General features: G+C 38.1%; 3 protein-coding genes across 5 annotated transcripts; all 3 read right to left on the reverse strand.

The window, feature by feature from the left end:
• Positions 1 to 529: 529 nt before the first annotated feature.
• Positions 530 to 8215, reverse strand: LOC144020778 (uncharacterized). 2 transcript variants are annotated; one of them, XM_077524570.1, is made up of 3 exons: positions 7819 to 8215; positions 5430 to 5663; positions 530 to 2168 (listed from the first exon to the last, which is right to left on the reverse strand). In XM_077524570.1, the coding sequence occupies exons 1-3, from the start codon at positions 7934 to 7936 to the stop codon at positions 1129 to 1131; spliced, it is 1392 nt and encodes a 463-aa protein (XP_077380696.1). In that variant the 5' UTR covers positions 7937 to 8215; the 3' UTR covers positions 530 to 1128. The 2 variants fall into 2 exon arrangements, with proteins under 2 accessions (XP_077380696.1, XP_077380704.1); XM_077524578.1 differs by lacking the exons at positions 5430 to 5663; positions 7819 to 8215 and adding an exon at positions 3885 to 4666.
• Positions 8216 to 8905: 690 nt separating this feature from the next.
• On the reverse strand, positions 8906 to 12469 carry LOC144020809 (uncharacterized). Its single transcript, XM_077524645.1, has 2 exons — positions 12067 to 12469; positions 8906 to 10129 (listed from the first exon to the last, which is right to left on the reverse strand). The coding sequence occupies exons 1-2, from the start codon at positions 12173 to 12175 to the stop codon at positions 9099 to 9101; spliced, it is 1140 nt and encodes a 379-aa protein (XP_077380771.1). The 5' UTR covers positions 12176 to 12469; the 3' UTR covers positions 8906 to 9098.
• Positions 12470 to 12598: 129 nt separating this feature from the next.
• Positions 12599 to 16876, reverse strand: LOC144020791 (uncharacterized). 2 transcript variants are annotated; one of them, XM_077524599.1, is made up of 4 exons: positions 16444 to 16876; positions 16205 to 16363; positions 14276 to 14506; positions 12599 to 13967 (listed from the first exon to the last, which is right to left on the reverse strand). In XM_077524599.1, the coding sequence occupies exons 2-4, from the start codon at positions 16320 to 16322 to the stop codon at positions 12943 to 12945; spliced, it is 1374 nt and encodes a 457-aa protein (XP_077380725.1). In that variant the 5' UTR covers positions 16323 to 16363; positions 16444 to 16876; the 3' UTR covers positions 12599 to 12942. The 2 variants fall into 2 exon arrangements, with proteins under 2 accessions (XP_077380725.1, XP_077380717.1); XM_077524591.1 differs by having other exon boundaries at positions 16205 to 16876.
• Positions 16877 to 16881: the final 5 nt, after the last annotated feature.

The following is a 16881-nucleotide window of genomic DNA, read 5'->3' on the forward strand; positions in this document are numbered from 1 at the left end:
AAGATGCCTGACTACAGATAAACAATCTCATTCATCACATGTATACCGTGAATAGAAACAGCATCTGGATCTTTATTAGCCAAGTATGTAGAGACACACATATATTATTTGAAATTGATCTCAGGACTAAAATTCACCGCCCTGAAAAAAACTCACTTATGATTTCATGCGTTTTATACTACATTTCACACATTTTAATGTCCTCCACTTTATGGATTGTCCTGCTTGTCCCCAATCTCATCCTGTCATCGTCACATCTAATCACCGAATTTCCCCCCAGCTTTAAGACAAGATGAAAACGAAGACCATCTGCTATTAGTTTTCTAAACGTAAGACGCAGTTTCAGTCAGTTTATTTATTTTTTAACATTTGTATTTTTAATTTATATTATCAAAATCTTTTTCGAATTTTAGTTTTCATCAACTATACCTTGTTCCAAACTAAAACCGTGTTTTTACATATTTCACCTTACCTTAAGAGGTTTTTAGTGACTGCACTTGTGCTTTAAATGTTGTATACAATATACAAATCTAATCCAATCCACTTTATTTCTATAGGACATTTTATAAACAAGCATTTCCATAGTGCTGCACCTTGAGATCCGCACACGATCATCGACATAAAGTCTAGCAAAAACAATTTTAAAAATAAAATAAAAACAGTCAATAAAAATAGTAAAATACAATAGGCAAAATTAAATAATAAAAAAGAAAAAAATACATAAAGAATAATAAAAATAATAAAAATGAAACAAAAAGACCCAGAGAACCACACAATTCACGCTTAAAAAAAAAAGAGTTCTATTTGCTGATGACAAAACTCTTAATTGTTCTGGAAAAATATCAGGCTTCTGACTACTGTGGAAAAGGCGCTAAATATACTAAAAAACTGATTTGACAAACAAATTATCTTTGAATCTGATCTGACTTTGATGGTTCTTTTCCTTTTTGGATTTTATTTTCTTTCTTTCACTTTTACTTAATATTTGTATTGCATGTTCAATAAACCAAAAAATAAAAAAATAAAAAATCTTCCTAAAATTCAATTAGATGTTTCATGCAAATTTTAAATCTGACCACTGAGTGAGTTTCTTGAGATTTTTTTCAAGCCTCAATGGCCACTTTTAATCTAACCAGAGCACTTGTGTTTCTGAACCTGCTGTTTACTAGAGAATTTTTTAGCACAAATTGTGCAGGGAAAACGTTTCTCTCCAGTGTGTGTTCTTTTGTGTGTTTTCAAATTGCAGTTTTGAGAGAATCTTTGGCCACAAACAGAACAGGCAAAAGGTTTTTCTCCACTGTGTGTAGTCAAGTGTCTTGTTAAACCCGCCTTTACACTGAATCTTTTTCCACAAATCGAGCAGGCATAATGTTTTTCTCCAGTGTGGGTTATTTTGTGCTTTTGTAAAGCTGTTCTCTGACGAAAGCTTTTGCCACAGTCTGAGCAGGAATAAGGTTTCTCTCCGGTGTGTGTTCTTGTGTGAGTCACTAGAACAACCTTTGTCGAGAATCTTTTACCACAAAATGAACAGACGAAAGGCTTTTCTCCAGTGTGTGTTCTTGTGTGACTTTTTAAAAGTGTCTTTGTGGAGAATGCTTTACCACAAACTGAACAGATGAAAGGTTTTTCTCCAGAGTGCAGTCTCATGTGATTGCTCAAGTACGACTTTGATTTAAGTTTTTTCCCACACAGAGAACATTTAAAGCCTTCATGTTGACTGTTGTCACAGTTGTCGTCGTCATCACCATCGTCGTCATCATCATCATCATCATCATCATCATCATCATCATCATCCTCCTCCTCTTCGTCCTCATCATAATAGTAGTCATGATCGTCCTTGTCATTATCACCAGCACCACCATCATCATCATCCGTGTCTGTAAAGTCTGACGTGTCATCATCGTGATACGTTTGTGATGGTCCAAAGAGGTCTGCATCACCCTCCGTTGTCAAGTGTTGACTTGTGCTGATGCCCGGAGGCTCCGCCCCTCCGTTCTCGTCACTCTCACCCTTATCATCATCTTCTCTCTTGAAAGTGACAAATGTCAGTAATGACTTGTTGATATCATCTTCCTCCACGTTTTCAATGGGAAAGGGCTCTTCCTCCTTTTTAATTTGAGGGAAATCTGCCTCCTGCTTCCAAGGACTGAGATAGTTTTCACCAACGTCTGCAGGACAAGAACACAAAGTCAAATTTCATGTTGTGACTTTGATATTGTCGTGTATTATTGTTTCTACTAGGCTCTTTTTCAAATAGCACAGTTTTGATCGGGTGAGCACAGACAGTCACTCTCATTCCGGGTCCTTTTGCGAGTCTTCGTGTCATAAAGCTTTCGCTAAATATGCAGAAGCACACAAACGTGGGCATCATTATCGACGGAAATGGATGATTAACTCTTTGCAACCCGCGGACGAGAAAACTCGTCACGTGACATCCGGAGATTGTTACCCACAGACGAGAAAACTCGTCAACTGTTTTTTTTATAAATGGGTGGATGAGACTCTTGGGCAACTTCCCTCTGAGTATTCAGCCCGTGAAGCACTGCAGTGACGAACTGTGCACTCTTCATGACAGCGATGGTCTCTTTACATGAGAAGGATGTGATTTCCTGACAAAGAAGAAAAGCGGAGTGTTGTGGAGTGGTGGGGGCCGGTGGGTGGAGGAGAAAAGACGAGTGCTAACAGTTAATGTTAAAATAAAAATTTGAGGAAAGAAAATAATTGTCATAAATTACATGTTCAAGTAGGAAGAAGAGCAATAACTGATCTAGTCCTCCTCCCAATTCTATCATGTTAATGCACTAATAAACTATTCTTATCTAATAAGGTATCATTAAAATGTAAATATATATATATATATATATATATATATATATATATATATATATATATATATATATATATATATATATATATATATATAAATGGAACAATAAAAATCTTAGATGTTATGAACAGTTAGCCAGCAGGTTCCATCTGAAGATTCAACATCTCACCTATATACTGTCTGACTGGAGAGGGGGCATAGGATATTTTGTGGACCCGTAGAGGAGTTACAATACATAATTTACATTAAAAAAAAAAAAAAAAAAAACTTTCCTCGCTAATCAAACGGCTTGTATTTCAGTGTAGTAATAATTTTAAGCAATTACGTCATTACCAGAGCTTAAGCCGTCAAAATTACGATTCTGGGAGATCTAATTAGTAGTTTTAAAATTCTGATAGACATTGTGTTATAGCAAGGAGCGGCCTTGAGTGGGAGCTGTTCTTTTTGAGTGGGTTAAGGATTTCGGATTGGAGTTTTCCATCACTTTAACAGTGCGTTCGCTGAAGTCTGCCCGCACCGGAAGGTCAGGTGCACTCATCCGGCGAATGCGGAAGTCATTTGTGCATATAGTCCATACCCCATGGTAGAGGGAAAACATTTTTTAACACTACACTTGCCTGCGATTACAAAGCATGACACCATAAACTGGCTGCTACCGTATCATTGGCAATCCCGATTCCCCAGCATACAACATGAGGATCAACCACACAGGAGAAAATAATGGACTTTTTTGACTCATGCAATTTGCCACCAACTTCTGAAGGTATGTGCATTGCATTTGCTAAGTAAATGTGCTTTAAGCAGTTATGTTACAAAAAAAGTGGCTTAAATATTGTGGTACAATAAAAAAAATAAAATAAAGTTCTATTATTCGGAGGCGCCAATCACAAATCTTGTGCAGTAATTATCAATATCGTCAAAAACATCGTCATCGCAAAATTCTTTGAAATATCGTGATATCATTTTTAGGCTATTGCATTCCGTCCACCCATACCCCTTGCTAAGCTATGAATCTTTATTTGAGAACAACAAAGGTTTCTTCGGAACCGGGTCTTACTTGGCGTCACCAGCAGAGCCGAGAAGTCGTCCTCTTCGAAGCCTGTTTGCAGGTTACAGTTTCTGCAGTAGTTGTGGTCGTTAGCAAAGAAACTAAAGTTAGCCGCTTTGCTGACGAGCAAACGAGCGTTAGGACGTTTCCGACCGGACTTTCTTGGCATTTTGATCGTCTTCGTTTAGTCTTCCACCACAACTTTTGTGTTATCTAACTCGGCTAAACCCTGACCAAGAATTTTCCGAGAACAAGTGTCAATTTGTGCATTAATTCAGGTTTGATGCCGAGAACGCGACTATTCACGCCGCCCTTTTACCGGAACTTCCGATTTGAAAACAATCATAAAGTAGGGTGCGTTCGGAACTAACTACCGAGCGCGCTCTACTCCACCTCAAGGAACATAGAGGCCAGCACGTCAGGCAGGAGGAATTACATAGTTCACCTCAAGAAAGCCGGCCTATCTGAAAAGATTTGTTCTTTTTCAACAAAATGTTTGCAAACATAACACTAATGTGAAGTAGTAGGTTCATACAGGGACTGCGCTTGTGATTTAAATGTTTACAAAAATTGTTACAGCCAGGAGACAAAATATATTACATTTTACTTTATTGACATGTTTGGGGAGGGCAGGGAGCGGAAACCTATCACAACATAATGGTTCTTCTGTTTCTGATAAACTTGGCATCTAAAAATCATCCTAAAATTCCATTTGGTATTTTATGCAAAATACAGAATTTTACATCTGACCACAATGTGCCAGTTTCTTATGATTTTTTTGAGAGCTTCAATGACCACTTTTAATCTGACCAGAGCACTTGTGTTTCTGAACCTGCTGTTTACTAGAGAATCTTTTAGCACAAATTGCGCAGGGAAAAGGTTTCTCACCAGTGTGTGTTCTTTTGTGTGTTTTCAAATTACAACTTTGAGAGAATCTTTGGCCACAAACAGAACAGGCAAAAGGTTTTTCTCCACTGTGTGTAGTTGAGTGTCTTGTTAAACCTGACTTTACACTGAATCTTTTTCCACAAATCGAGCAAGCATAATGTTTTTCTCCAGTGTGTATTTGTTTGTGCCTTTGTAAACTTCCATTTATGGTAAAGCGTTTTCCACAGTCTGAGCAGGGAAAAGGTTTCTCCCCGGTATGCGTTTTTGCGTGACTTATTAGAATTGAATTTAAAGCGAATCTTTCACCACAAACTGAGCAGATGAAAGGCTTTTCTCCTGTGTGTCGTCTTGTGTGATTTTTTAAATGTGGCTTTGCGTGGAATGTTTCACCACAGACTGAGCAGTTGAAAGGTTTTTCTCCAGTGTGGATTCTCATGTGAGTTTTCAAATACCACTTTGATTTGAATCTTTTCCCACACTGAGAACATTCAAAACCTTCACGTTCGTCACTATCGTCATCATCATCATCATCATCGTCGTCGTCCTCTTCGTCATCATCATCATCATAATCATTCTTGTCATTATCACCACCATCATCATCAGTGTCAATAGGGTCTGACGTATCGTCACGATGCGCTTGTGATGGTCCACAGAGGTCTGCATCACCTTCTGTTTTCAAGTACTGACTTAAGCTGTTGCCTGGAGGCTCCGCCCCTACGTCCTCATCACTCTCACCCTTGTCGTCATTTTCACTCTTCACAAGGACAATGGTCAATAATGACTCGCTGATACTCTCCTCCTCCACTTTTTGGATGGGAACGGCCTCTTTCTCATCCTCCTTTTTAATTTGAGAGAAATCTGGCTCCTGCTTCCAAGGACTGAGATTTTTTTCACCGACGTCTGAAGGACAAGAAGACAAACACATTGAGTTTGGTTTATGCTGTGACTTTGGCATTGTGTGTGTATTATAGTTTATACAGTGGTGCCTTGACTTATGAGATTAAACTCAAATTATTCATAATTGATGGTAGAAATGTGTTCAAGCCACACTGGAAATGTTTTTACATGCTATTGGCAAATAAAATTCAATGTGGAATATAAATATAAATTAAAACAAAAGAACTATAAATAAATTACTGGTAAAGGGTTCAATGATGCATGATGATTGATTTTCTTTCATTCTGGACTTTGGTTCCCAGTACAAGGTTCACCTCCTTTTTTTGGTTTAATTAAAAAGTAAAAACTAAACTATTTGACTGCATACCTGCCTCGCTGTCTTGTTTGCCTGCACTTGGGTCCACCTTCCCTCAACCCCACTGTATGAACGTGACAAAGGCTGAGGGGCCGCTACCAAAGTTATAAAAATATAGCATTCACGATCAACATAATAATGGTTTATAAAAACAATTAACCATATTTACAAATTAACATACACTAGTGGGTGCATTTTGAAAAGAAAAAAAACAAACTCGGAGAGACGCCCAAATGAATGAGACTGAGCTCTCCGTTCAGAATTAAGGAGCACTCGCGGCAAACCGTTCGCGAAATCATGATCATCAATAGTGGTCCATATGTAAATATGGTTCAATTCAATGTTGACGTAAAATGCAAAATGTTTGTCCAGCATTATGTATTCTCTTGTCTTGACTCTTGACGTTGGCGGCCGAGGTAAGTCCATGTATTTAGAATTTTAAATGGAATTAAGAGTAGAAATAGAATATATGAATATCCCGATTTTTATTATATGACCCATGAGGACACTTTTACCAGGACCGGTCACAAATGGTAACTTTTTTTACATAGTTGTGATACGGTACAAATCTGATAGCTGCTCTTATGGGTTCTTGACTGTCTTGTGGATGATACAAACTGCTGTCTTTAAATGCATTTCAAAACAATAGTCCCAAATTGGTTATTTCATTTTGGTCGCACCACACGATAATTAATAAATTGGGCATCATCGGACAAACATTTTATGGTCAGGATGGTACCGCCTCTGCCTCAATTTGAGGCAGTAGAAACCCTGTAATATAGCTGGACAACAGATTTATTTCATGTCGCAGATGTTCTGACAACCTCGTTTATTCTGGTTTATGTAGCGCTAGCACACCCTGTACACATATTTTGTTTAGTTGTGGTGATCTCTTTTTAAATATTAAGTATTATATATTGTCATTAAATTATCTAAATTCAATTCAACCTTTTCCTGATCCTTAGTTTGAATAAAAACATATAATTGTTGATAACAACTAATATTAAAAACTTAAACGTTACAAACCAGCTACAGTCATATCGCCCAGCTCTATGTTGCGATCTATTTAAAATGAAAATAAAAAATAAAAATAAAACGTGTATGTCAACCAGCCAAAATGTCACGATGGGTTGGAATCTCTGGCATGAGACCGATTCGATACATATCTGGATACATAGGTTGCGGTTCAATTGAAAAACGATATCTTTCAGAAAAGAACGGTTCAATATAATTAATGATTCGATTAAGTTTGAAAGCGATATGATTCATTTCAATATTCAAAACAATGTAATAGTTGACATTTGTTGCTGTAGACCTTAATCATAAAACATCCAAAATTATTATTGCGGTATTAACAAACTTTTTTTTTTTAAGACAACAAAATGTCTTCTATATTTTCATATATTGAATCAATTATTGTTATTATTGTCGACATGCGCCTTTTTTCCTTTTAAACCTTTTCCTCCTTTTTTAATTAACCAGGTCAATGAACCTTGACACCACAAGAGTGCAGGATGGACTCTGCAGATACAATGGCCGATATACTGTACACACCTCTTACCCGGTGAAATGTAAAATGGTGCTGTAATACACGGAGACATCTTTTACATTCAATAACACATCTCTTACGCTGAGAGGCGGCTAGCTTCATCGCAGTAGCTGATGAGCCCCGAGTGCAGGCAGGGTAACTAAAGTTACACAGAGAAGCGTTGTCGCACAATCACGCACGAAGGACCTCCACACGCTTTATTGAGTTTCGTGAGGCTTCATTTATTTACCATAAAGCGTAAAAGACGTACGTACCTGCTTTCTGTGGCAAAACACACGGCTCCTTGCAAAGAGCGTCGAGCAGTTGTTGCTCGCATTCCTCTTTTATTCCACAAACTTCTGCCATGTACTTGGCTGTTGTTCTTCCACACATTTTCACACGATATGCCCAACAAGTTGCTATCTGATATTAGTTATCAGTGTCAACAAAAGCGCCTACGGTAGCGGATAGCTAGCGAGCTGAGCTAAGCTAAGTGGAGAAGCTTCAACGAGCACCGAGACAATTTTATCCACAAGCTAAGATTTCAGAAATGATGTGTTCGTCCTTTCAAGTAGAAACAGACGTTAAAAGGCTGGGCATTCAGTCAGTTTAGTCGTGATTCGCGACTAACTTTATATGGTTACGTAAAAAAAGGACACGGAAGTAGATATGAAAACAATCGCTAGGGTGTGTTCGGAACTGAACCCCAAGCGCGCTCTGCTCCACTTCGAGGATCTCAAAGGCAAGCACGTCAGGCAGGAGTCGCAGGAGTAACGTCAGGCAGAACAAATGAAAACTGTCCAAACAAATGAGCAAGATGGCTGACAGCAGATAAAACAACCTCATTCATCACACGTGCACAGTGAATAGAAACAGAAGCAGAATCTTTATCAGCCAAGTAACAACTTGTAACTGTTAAGTAGCTTCTATGGGGTGTCTCTTCCACATGTGATTGTATGTTCAGGTTGCCCTCAAGATGAAAAATATGCGACTGTAATATTTTGACATGTGAATACACTGAAATTGAAAACCGAAATACATAATTGAACCACAAAATCTCATAATTAAGATATTGACAAAGACTGCCCAATCTATCCCGTTTTAAGACAACAAAGGCATAAACGAAGGACATTTCTCCTATTAGTTTTGTTAACATAAGATGGAGTTTCTGTTTAGTCTTTGTTTTTTAAACAGCATTTTTGTTATTTTATATAATCATCGAAAACTTTAACCTCGTTCCCAACTAAAACCTGTTTCTACAATTCTACATACCGGTAGTTCACCTCAGTAGGTTTTTACAGAGACTGCACTTGTGCTTGAACTTAATTTAATTTACAGAAATTGTTACAACTAGAGACAAAATACTTTACATTTTACTTTATTCACATATTTTTTTTACAACATACAAGTACAACATAAACAACATATATACAACATAAAAGTTATTCTGTCGCATCTAAAAATTATTCTAAAATTAAATTTTGTATTTCATGCAAAATTCAGAATTTTACATCTGACCACAAAGTGTCAGTTGAGAGATTTTTCTTTTCAAGCTTCAATGACCACTTCTACTCTGACTAGAGCATTTGTGTTTCTGAACCTGCTGTTTACTCGAGAATGTTTTAGCACAAATTGTGCAGGAAAAAGGTTTCTCTCCAGTGTGTGTTCTTTTGTGCGTTTTCAAATTGCCGCTTTGAGAGAATCTTTGGCCACAAACAGAGCAGCCAAAAGGTTTTTCTCCACTGTGTGTAGTTGAGTGTCTTCTTAAATGTGACTTAATACAGAATCTTTTACCACAAATTGAGCAGCCATACGGTTTTTCTCCAGTGTGGGTTTGTTTATGCCTTTGTAAACCTCCGCTTATGGCAAAGCTTTTTCCACAGTCTGAGCAAGAAAAAGGTTTCTCTCCGGTGTGTGTTCTTGTGTGAGCAACTAGAACTGACTTTACAGAGAATCTTTTACCACAAACTGAGCAGACAATAGGCTTTTCTCCAGTGTGTGTCATTGTGTGATTGTTTAAATATGATTTTGTGGAGAATGTTTTACCACAAATTGAGCAGACAAAAGGCTTTTCTCCAGTGTGTGTTCTTGTGTGACTTTTTAAATGTGCCTTTGTGGATAATGTTTTACCACAAACTGAGCAGACGAAAGGTTTTTCTCCAGTGTGTATTCTCATGTGAATGTTAAAATACCACTTTGTTTTGAATTTCCCCCCACACTGAGAACATTCAAAGCCTTCATGTTGATTGTCGCCATCATCATCATCGTCAGTGTCTGTAAAGTCTGACGTGTCATGATGACGCGCTGGTGATGGTCCACAGAGGTCTGCATCACCTTGTGTCAAGTGTTGACTTGAGCTGCCGCCTGGAGGCTCCGCCCCTCCGTTCTCGTCACTCTCACCCTTGTCATCATCTTCACTCTTTAAAAGGACAACGGTAAATAATGACTTGTTGATATTCTCCTCCTCCACTTTTTTGATGCAAAAGTGCTTTTCCGCTTCTGTGATGCAAGGTTGCTCCTCCTCCTTTTTAATTTGAGGGAAATCAGCCTCTTGCTTCCAAGGACTGAGATAGTTTTCACCGACATCTGCAGGACAAGAAGACAAACGCATTCAGTTTGGTTCAGTCTGACTCTGAATTCATACTTTGACTTTGGCATTTTACTTTTGGCAAGTATTTTTAGTTTAATTTCTCATCAACAGGTAGCAATAGCTATTCAAAATTGAATTTTTGAGCTTTAAGTGGTTTTAAAATGTGTTTGATAGATTTATTTTTCCACAAAGTGGTTTGACATTTCTGTATATGGCAGGAAAAGAGGTTGACAGTATTTCATGTTGCAGATGTTCTGACAAGTTTATTCTGGTTTATGTAGCTGACACTGTGTGCATATTTTGTTAATTGTGTTGACGTCTTTTTAAATATATTTTAAATCAAATTATCTAAATTCAATTCAGCCTTTTATTTTCCTGATCCTTATTTTGAATATAAAAAAAAAACACTAATAAATATAACTGTCGATAACGACTAATATGAAAAACTTAAACCGTGATACATTTTTCATTCATATCGCCTTGCTCCATGTTGCCATCTATTTAAATAATTGATTCAATATATGAAAATATGTCAAGAATCAAATTTTGGGAGTTTTATGATTAACGTCTCGAGCAACAAATGTCAACTATTACATTGTTTTGAATATCACTACTTAATAGAATCGTATCGAACCATTCTTCTCCGAAAGATATCGTTTTTTTTTTTCTCAATTGAGTCACACCGTGTGCATCGAGACATGTATCAAATCGGTCTCATGCCAGAGATTCCCACCCTAAGTACCATGTTGGCTGGTTGACATACACCATTAATTATTATTATTATTATTTTTTACTATAAATATTTACATTTTCACTCATAGCTTGCAGGCCATGTGACTTATTTCCACAAATCAGCGCTAGATCATAGCTCCATGTTGGCTGGTTGACATTCACCTCTCTTATTTAATATATATATATATATATATATATATATATATATATATATATTTAATATTGTACATATCAACGTTATAGCTCAAAACTAGGTCATTGAACCTTTACCCCACAAGCATGCAGGATGATTTTTGTTGGTTGATAGATAGGCTAAAGAACTGTACATACCTCTTACCAAATGAAACGTAAATTGGTGCTGTAATATAGTGACATTTTTTACTTTCAATTATATTTTACATTGAATAGATGTGAAAGAACCTCCACAATTGAACATTTCTAACAAAATGCCAGACAATAGAGTATGATTTATTTTCTTTTATTTACTTTTTTTTTTTTTTGCTAATCTGTACCGACAGTTTATCACACAACAAAGAAACGGTATGATGACATGTTGGAAAGGATACTGTTTCATTGCTCTCTGTGTTAAAATTCACATAAAGTGAATAAAAGAAGAAATACAAGGTGATTCTTTGAGTATACTACACCGACCAAAACCGATTGTTTGGGACAGGAAGCTCTGAGGCAGCCGGCACACTGTCCAATTGTGACATTTGTTTTAGCTTGTGCAACAAAGATAGCGGCTAATGCTAATGCATTAGCCGCTATCTTTGTAAGGAGTAATGCACAGGAGCCGTGAAGCACCTTTTCTCTCGCCAGAGATCCTAAACCGCAATTGCATTTTGTGGCCTGGAGATGGCAGTATTTTAACAGTTCTGAGTTTTGCATCGGTTAAGACGCTGGATTCCTCGTTGCCTAGTTAAAAAAAACAACACTGATTTTAACTTGCTCTGATTTCCACATAATCAAAATGGCACGGAGTTTCTCGCCTGTTTCACACTCCACTACCACCGTTTTCAAATAAATCAAACTTGTATCTGTTATATTGGTGTTTTCTTCTTCGTTTCCTGATGTGCTAAACTATGGGAACAGAATTCTAAGCTGTGGATATAGATTAGCACAAACATAAATAAAATAAAATAAATAAATACATAAATAAACAATACTCATTATTTAAGCTAAAAATGTGTGTGCTACATACCTGCTACTTTGTGTGGCACAACACGAGGCTCCTTGCAAACATCGTCCAGCAGTTGTTGCTCGCTTTCCTCTTTGCTTCCGCAAAACTCGGCTGTCGTACTTGCAAACATTTTCACACAATAATCCCAACAAGTTGCTATCTGATACGTTGCTTCCAAACGCGTCCCGTTAGCGGCTAGCGAACCTAGCTAAACTAAGCTAAATCGAAGTTTCGACCATCATCACCGAGACAATTTAATAAATTCTGTCTTAGTCATTTGAAGTAGAAACAGACGTACTAGGTTGGGTATTCGGTCACTTTAGTAGAAATTGAAGGAAGACACGTGTCGAGTCTGTGGACTGTAGTTATGCAGAGAAAAATGGAATAACGGAAATAGATGTGAAAACAATTGGTGGGGTGCGTTCGGAATTAACCTCGGAGCGCTCTGCTCCACTTCGAGTAACGTCAGGCAGGACAAATGGAAACTATAAGCAAATGAGCAGGATTGCTGACAGCTGATAAACAATCTCATTCATCACACGTGCACCGTGAATAGAAACAGAATCAGAATCTTTATTAGCCAAGTAACAACAAGTAACTGTTAAGTAGCTTCTATGGGGTGTCTCTTCCACATGTGATTGTATGTTCAGGTTGCCCTCAAGATGATGAATATGCAACTAATATTTTCACATGTGAATAAATTGAAATTGAAAACCAAAATAAATACATTTAAATTGAACCACGAAATCTCATGATTAAGATATTGGCAAAGACTGCCCAATCTATCCCCAGTTTTAAGAGGACAAAGGTGAAAATGAAGGACATTGCTGCTATTAGTTTTGTAAACGTAAGATGGAGTTTCCGTTTAGTCAGTTTCTTGAGATTTTGTTTTACGCTTCAGTGACTACTTCTACTCTGGCCAGAGCATTTGTGTTTATGAACCTGCTGTTTACTTGAGAATGTTTTAGCACAAATTGTGCAGGGGAAAGGTTTCTCTCCAGTGTGTGTTCTTTTGTGTGTTTTCAAATTGCCGCTTTGAGAGAATCTTTGGCCACAAACAGAGCAGGCAAAAGGTTTCTCTCCACTGTGTGTAGTCAAGTGTCTTGTTAAACTTGTCTTTACATTGAATCTTTTTCCACAAATCAAGCAGGCATAACATTTTTCTCCAGTGTGGGTTTTTTTGTGATTTTGTAAAGTTGAGCTTTGAGAAAAACTTTTGCCACAATCTGAGCAGGAAAAAGGTTTCTCTCCGGTGTGTGTTCTTGTGTGACTGACTAAAATTGTCTTAAAAGCAAATTTTTCACCACAAACTGTGCAGAAAAAAGGCTTTTCTCCAGTGTGTGTTGTTGCGTGATTTTTTAAATGTGACTTTCTGGAGAATGTTTTACCACAAACTGAGCAGATGAAAGGTTTTTCTCCAGTGTGTGTTCTTTCGTGGTTTTTTAAATTTGTCTTTGCACCGAATGTTTTACCACAAACTGAGCAGACGAAAGGCTTTTCTCCAGTGTGTATTCTCATGTGAATATTCAAATACCACTTTGTTTTGAATTTTCCCCCACACTGAGAACATTCAAAGCCTTCACGTTCATTGTCGCTATCATCATCGTCAGTGTCTGTAAAGTCTGACGTGTCATCATGACACTCTGATGGTCCACAGAGGTCTGCATCACTTTCTGTCAAGCGTTGACTTGAGCTGCCGCCTGGAGGCTCCGCCCCTCTGTTCTCGTCACTCTCACCCTTGTCGTCATCTTCACTCTTTACAAGGACAATGGTCAATAATGACTTGTTGATATTCTCCTCCTCCACTTTTTTGATGCGAAAGGGATTTTCCGCCTCTGTGATGCGAGGTTGCTCCTTCTCCTTTTTAATTTGAGGGAAATCTGCTTCCTGCTGGCCAGGACTGAGATATTTTTCACTGACATCTGCAAGACAAGACGACAAACACATTTAGTTTGGTTCAGTTTGATTTCATATTGTGACTTTGGCATTGTATGTATTATTGTTTCTTCAGTGGTGCCTTGACTAACGAGATTAGCTTTGAATTTTCCCCCACACTGATAACATTCAGAGCCTTCATGTTCATTGTCGTTATCGTCATCATAATAATTATCATTCTTGTCATTATCACCACCACTATCATCATCATCATCATCATCATCATCATCAGTGTCTGTAAAATCTGATGCGTCATCATGATGCGCTTGTGATGATCCACAGAGGTCTGCATCACCTTCTGTTGTCAAGTGTTGACTTGAGCTGCTGCCTGGAGGCTCCGCCCCTCCGTTCTCATCACTCACACCCTTGTCATCATCTTCACTCTTGAAAGTAACAAATGTCAATAAGGGCTTGTTGATATTCCCTTTCTCCACTTTTTTGATGGGCTCTTCCTCCTCCTCCTCCTTTTTAATTTGAGGGAAATCTGCCTCCCGCTTCCAAGGACTGAGATATTTTTCACCAACATCTGCAGGACAAGAAGACAAATCCATTTGGTTTGGTTTCGTCTGATTTCATACTGTGACTTTGGCATTGTGTGTATTACTGTTTCTTCAGTGGTGCCTGGACTAATGAGATTAAACTCAAATTGTTTGTAATTTTGCAAATACCACAAGAATCTAATTTTGGGTGTTTTATGATTAACATCTACAGCAACAAATGTCAACTATTACTTTGGTTTGAATATCACTTCCAAACTTTATCGAATCCTATCAAACCTATCATTTTTCAATCGAATCGCAACCTGTGTTTACGTTTGAGGCTTGAGCATTTTTGCTCAATTGCTTCTAGTTTAGTGTTTCTCAAATGGGGCTACGTGAGGGTACATCAGGGGGTACGCGAGATTTTTAAATACATTTAAAAGGCAGCATTCATGCAAAAAATGAATGGTTCGACCCAAGCTGTCATATGCTACCTGGCATCTGTCCTTGGGGCTGTCAATTTATTTATTTATTTATTTATTTATTTATTTTTCTGTTTTTGCGTGTGTGTGCGCGTGCAAATACGTATAAATTTATAATCATTAATTCACCTAAAACCTTATAAAAATCCCATTACCCTTCGCCTTAACCAGGTACTTCAGAATCTCGTCAGAGTCGTGAGGTTCAAATGGTCAGGAGACCAGAGAAAAGGTCAGAAAAGATAAAGAGAAAAGAAAGATAAATCAAAGTGAAATCCAGCACCGACCAAACACTTCCTGCCTTCCCCATGGTTACAAAATCAAAGTCTTACGCCAACTCCAGAAGTCTCTAAATTCCAACAAATTAACGAGATCTCAAGAGACCAGAGCAAAAACTAAAGAGAGGAAGGAGGGAAGGATCGATGAGGCAGAGTGAGATCCATAGAGACCAGTACACCCAATCCATCAAAGTGAAATCCAGCACCAACAAAACCCCTCCTGCGTGGTTACAAAACCAGAGTCTTATGCCAACCCCAGAAACCTCAAACTTCCAATAAATTGAGATCTCAAGTGACCAGAGGAAAAACTAAAGAGAGGAAGGAGGGAAGGATAGATAAAGCAAAGTGAGATCAACATACACCAGCACCCACTGATTCAAGGGGCTGTGGGATGGAGAGGCGAATTCTGTTTGAGTTTCAGTAGATGCTGGTGCGATGGATCTGGCATGTAAAATGACCGCCACCAAAGAAAGAAGCCGTCAACCGCACCGCCCCCCGGAATCCCCAGTCCGCTGGGGCTGTCAATTGATTTAATGATTGTGATTTTTTCCCCCCCAACCTTTATTTAACCAGATTAAAACCCCTTGAGCTCAACATCTCTTTTATATAAGTGACCTGCCAAGAGACCTTTACCATTATCGCAAAAGAGGACACTTAATGGTGAATTATTTTTTTTTTTCCGCACAAATCTTTAATTGTAATTAAGTTCTTAATTCTTTTTTTAGTTGTATATTTTGATTCCCAAATAGGTCAAAAGAGACCACTTAACGCCACTTTACGTAACACTAACTCTTAAGTTCCAAAATTTAGCATGCATAAATCAGACAAGATAGCATAAATCAGACAAGATGGCACAGCACTCTTGTTCTCTCTCTTAGCGTTTACGCACAATCACGCACGTAGGACCGCCACACGCTTAGTTTCGTGAGGCTTCATATGGGAACGCATAGTCCATTTATTTACCATAAAGCGTAAAAGACGTACATACCTGCTTTGTGTGTCACAACACGAGGCTCCTTGCAAACAACGTCCAGTAACTGTTGCCCACTTTCGTCTTTTATTCCACAAACTTCCTCCACGTACTCGGCTGTCGTTCTCGCAAACATTTTTCACATGTCCGTTTAGAATTGATTCACGAAGAAATGTACTGTAGTTCCGCAAAGGGGAGAAAAATGGCACGGAAGTAGATAAGAAAACAATTGGTAAGGTGCGTTCGGAACTACTCACCGACCGCACTCTGCTCCACTTCGAGGCAGCACGTCAGACAGGACATGAAAACTACAAGCAAGTATAACAAGATGCCTGACAGCATTTTAACAACCTCATACATCAGATGTGTACCGTGAATAGAAACAGAATCACAATCTTTATTAGCCATTTGCCAAGTTTATAAAATCACAGGGCGGCACGGTGAATGAGTTGTTGGAACGTCCGCCTCCCAGTTCTGAGGACTCGGGTTCGAGTCCAGGCTCCGGCTTTCCTGAGAGATAGAGATCTGGACAATGACGTAATTCATCCAGCAATGAATCAACGTTGACACCAGACGTTGATTTGTGATCACTTTTGCACCCTCATTATATTGTTCCAACGTTGAAATCCTTACAAAATACGTCATTTTGAATATTACTAATATTGGAACAACGTAGAATCAATGTTATGTTTTTC

Source organism: Festucalex cinctus, chromosome 1, assembly GCF_051991245.1.
Source record: "Festucalex cinctus isolate MCC-2025b chromosome 1, RoL_Fcin_1.0, whole genome shotgun sequence".
NCBI classification, from domain to species: domain Eukaryota; kingdom Metazoa; phylum Chordata; class Actinopteri; order Syngnathiformes; family Syngnathidae; genus Festucalex; species Festucalex cinctus.

Coding starts and splice junctions, on each gene's coding strand:
- LOC144020791 (XM_077524599.1), bottom strand. CDS start 16,322: ATGTTTGCGAGAACGACAGCCGAGTACGTGGAGGAAGTTTGTGGAATA. Junction 14,507..16,204: donor TGTTGTGACACACAAAGCAG/GTATGTACGTCT, acceptor CTTGTCCTGCAG/ATGTTGGTGAAAAATATCTC. Junction 13,968..14,275: donor TCAACACTTGACAACAGAAG/GTGATGCAGACC, acceptor CTTGTCTTGCAG/ATGTCAGTGAAAAATATCTC.
- LOC144020778 (XM_077524570.1), bottom strand. CDS start 7,936: ATGTGTGGAAGAACAACAGCCAAGTACATGGCAGAAGTTTGTGGAATA. Junction 5,664..7,818: donor TGTTTTGCCACAGAAAGCAG/GTACGTACGTCT, acceptor CTTGTCCTTCAG/ACGTCGGTGAAAAAAATCTC. Junction 2,169..5,429: donor TCAGTACTTGAAAACAGAAG/GTGATGCAGACC, acceptor CTTGTCCTGCAG/ACGTTGGTGAAAACTATCTC.
- LOC144020809 (XM_077524645.1), bottom strand. CDS start 12,175: ATGTTTGCAAGTACGACAGCCGAGTTTTGCGGAAGCAAAGAGGAAAGC. Junction 10,130..12,066: donor TGTGCCACACAAAGTAGCAG/GTATGTAGCACA, acceptor CTTGTCCTGCAG/ATGTCGGTGAAAACTATCTC.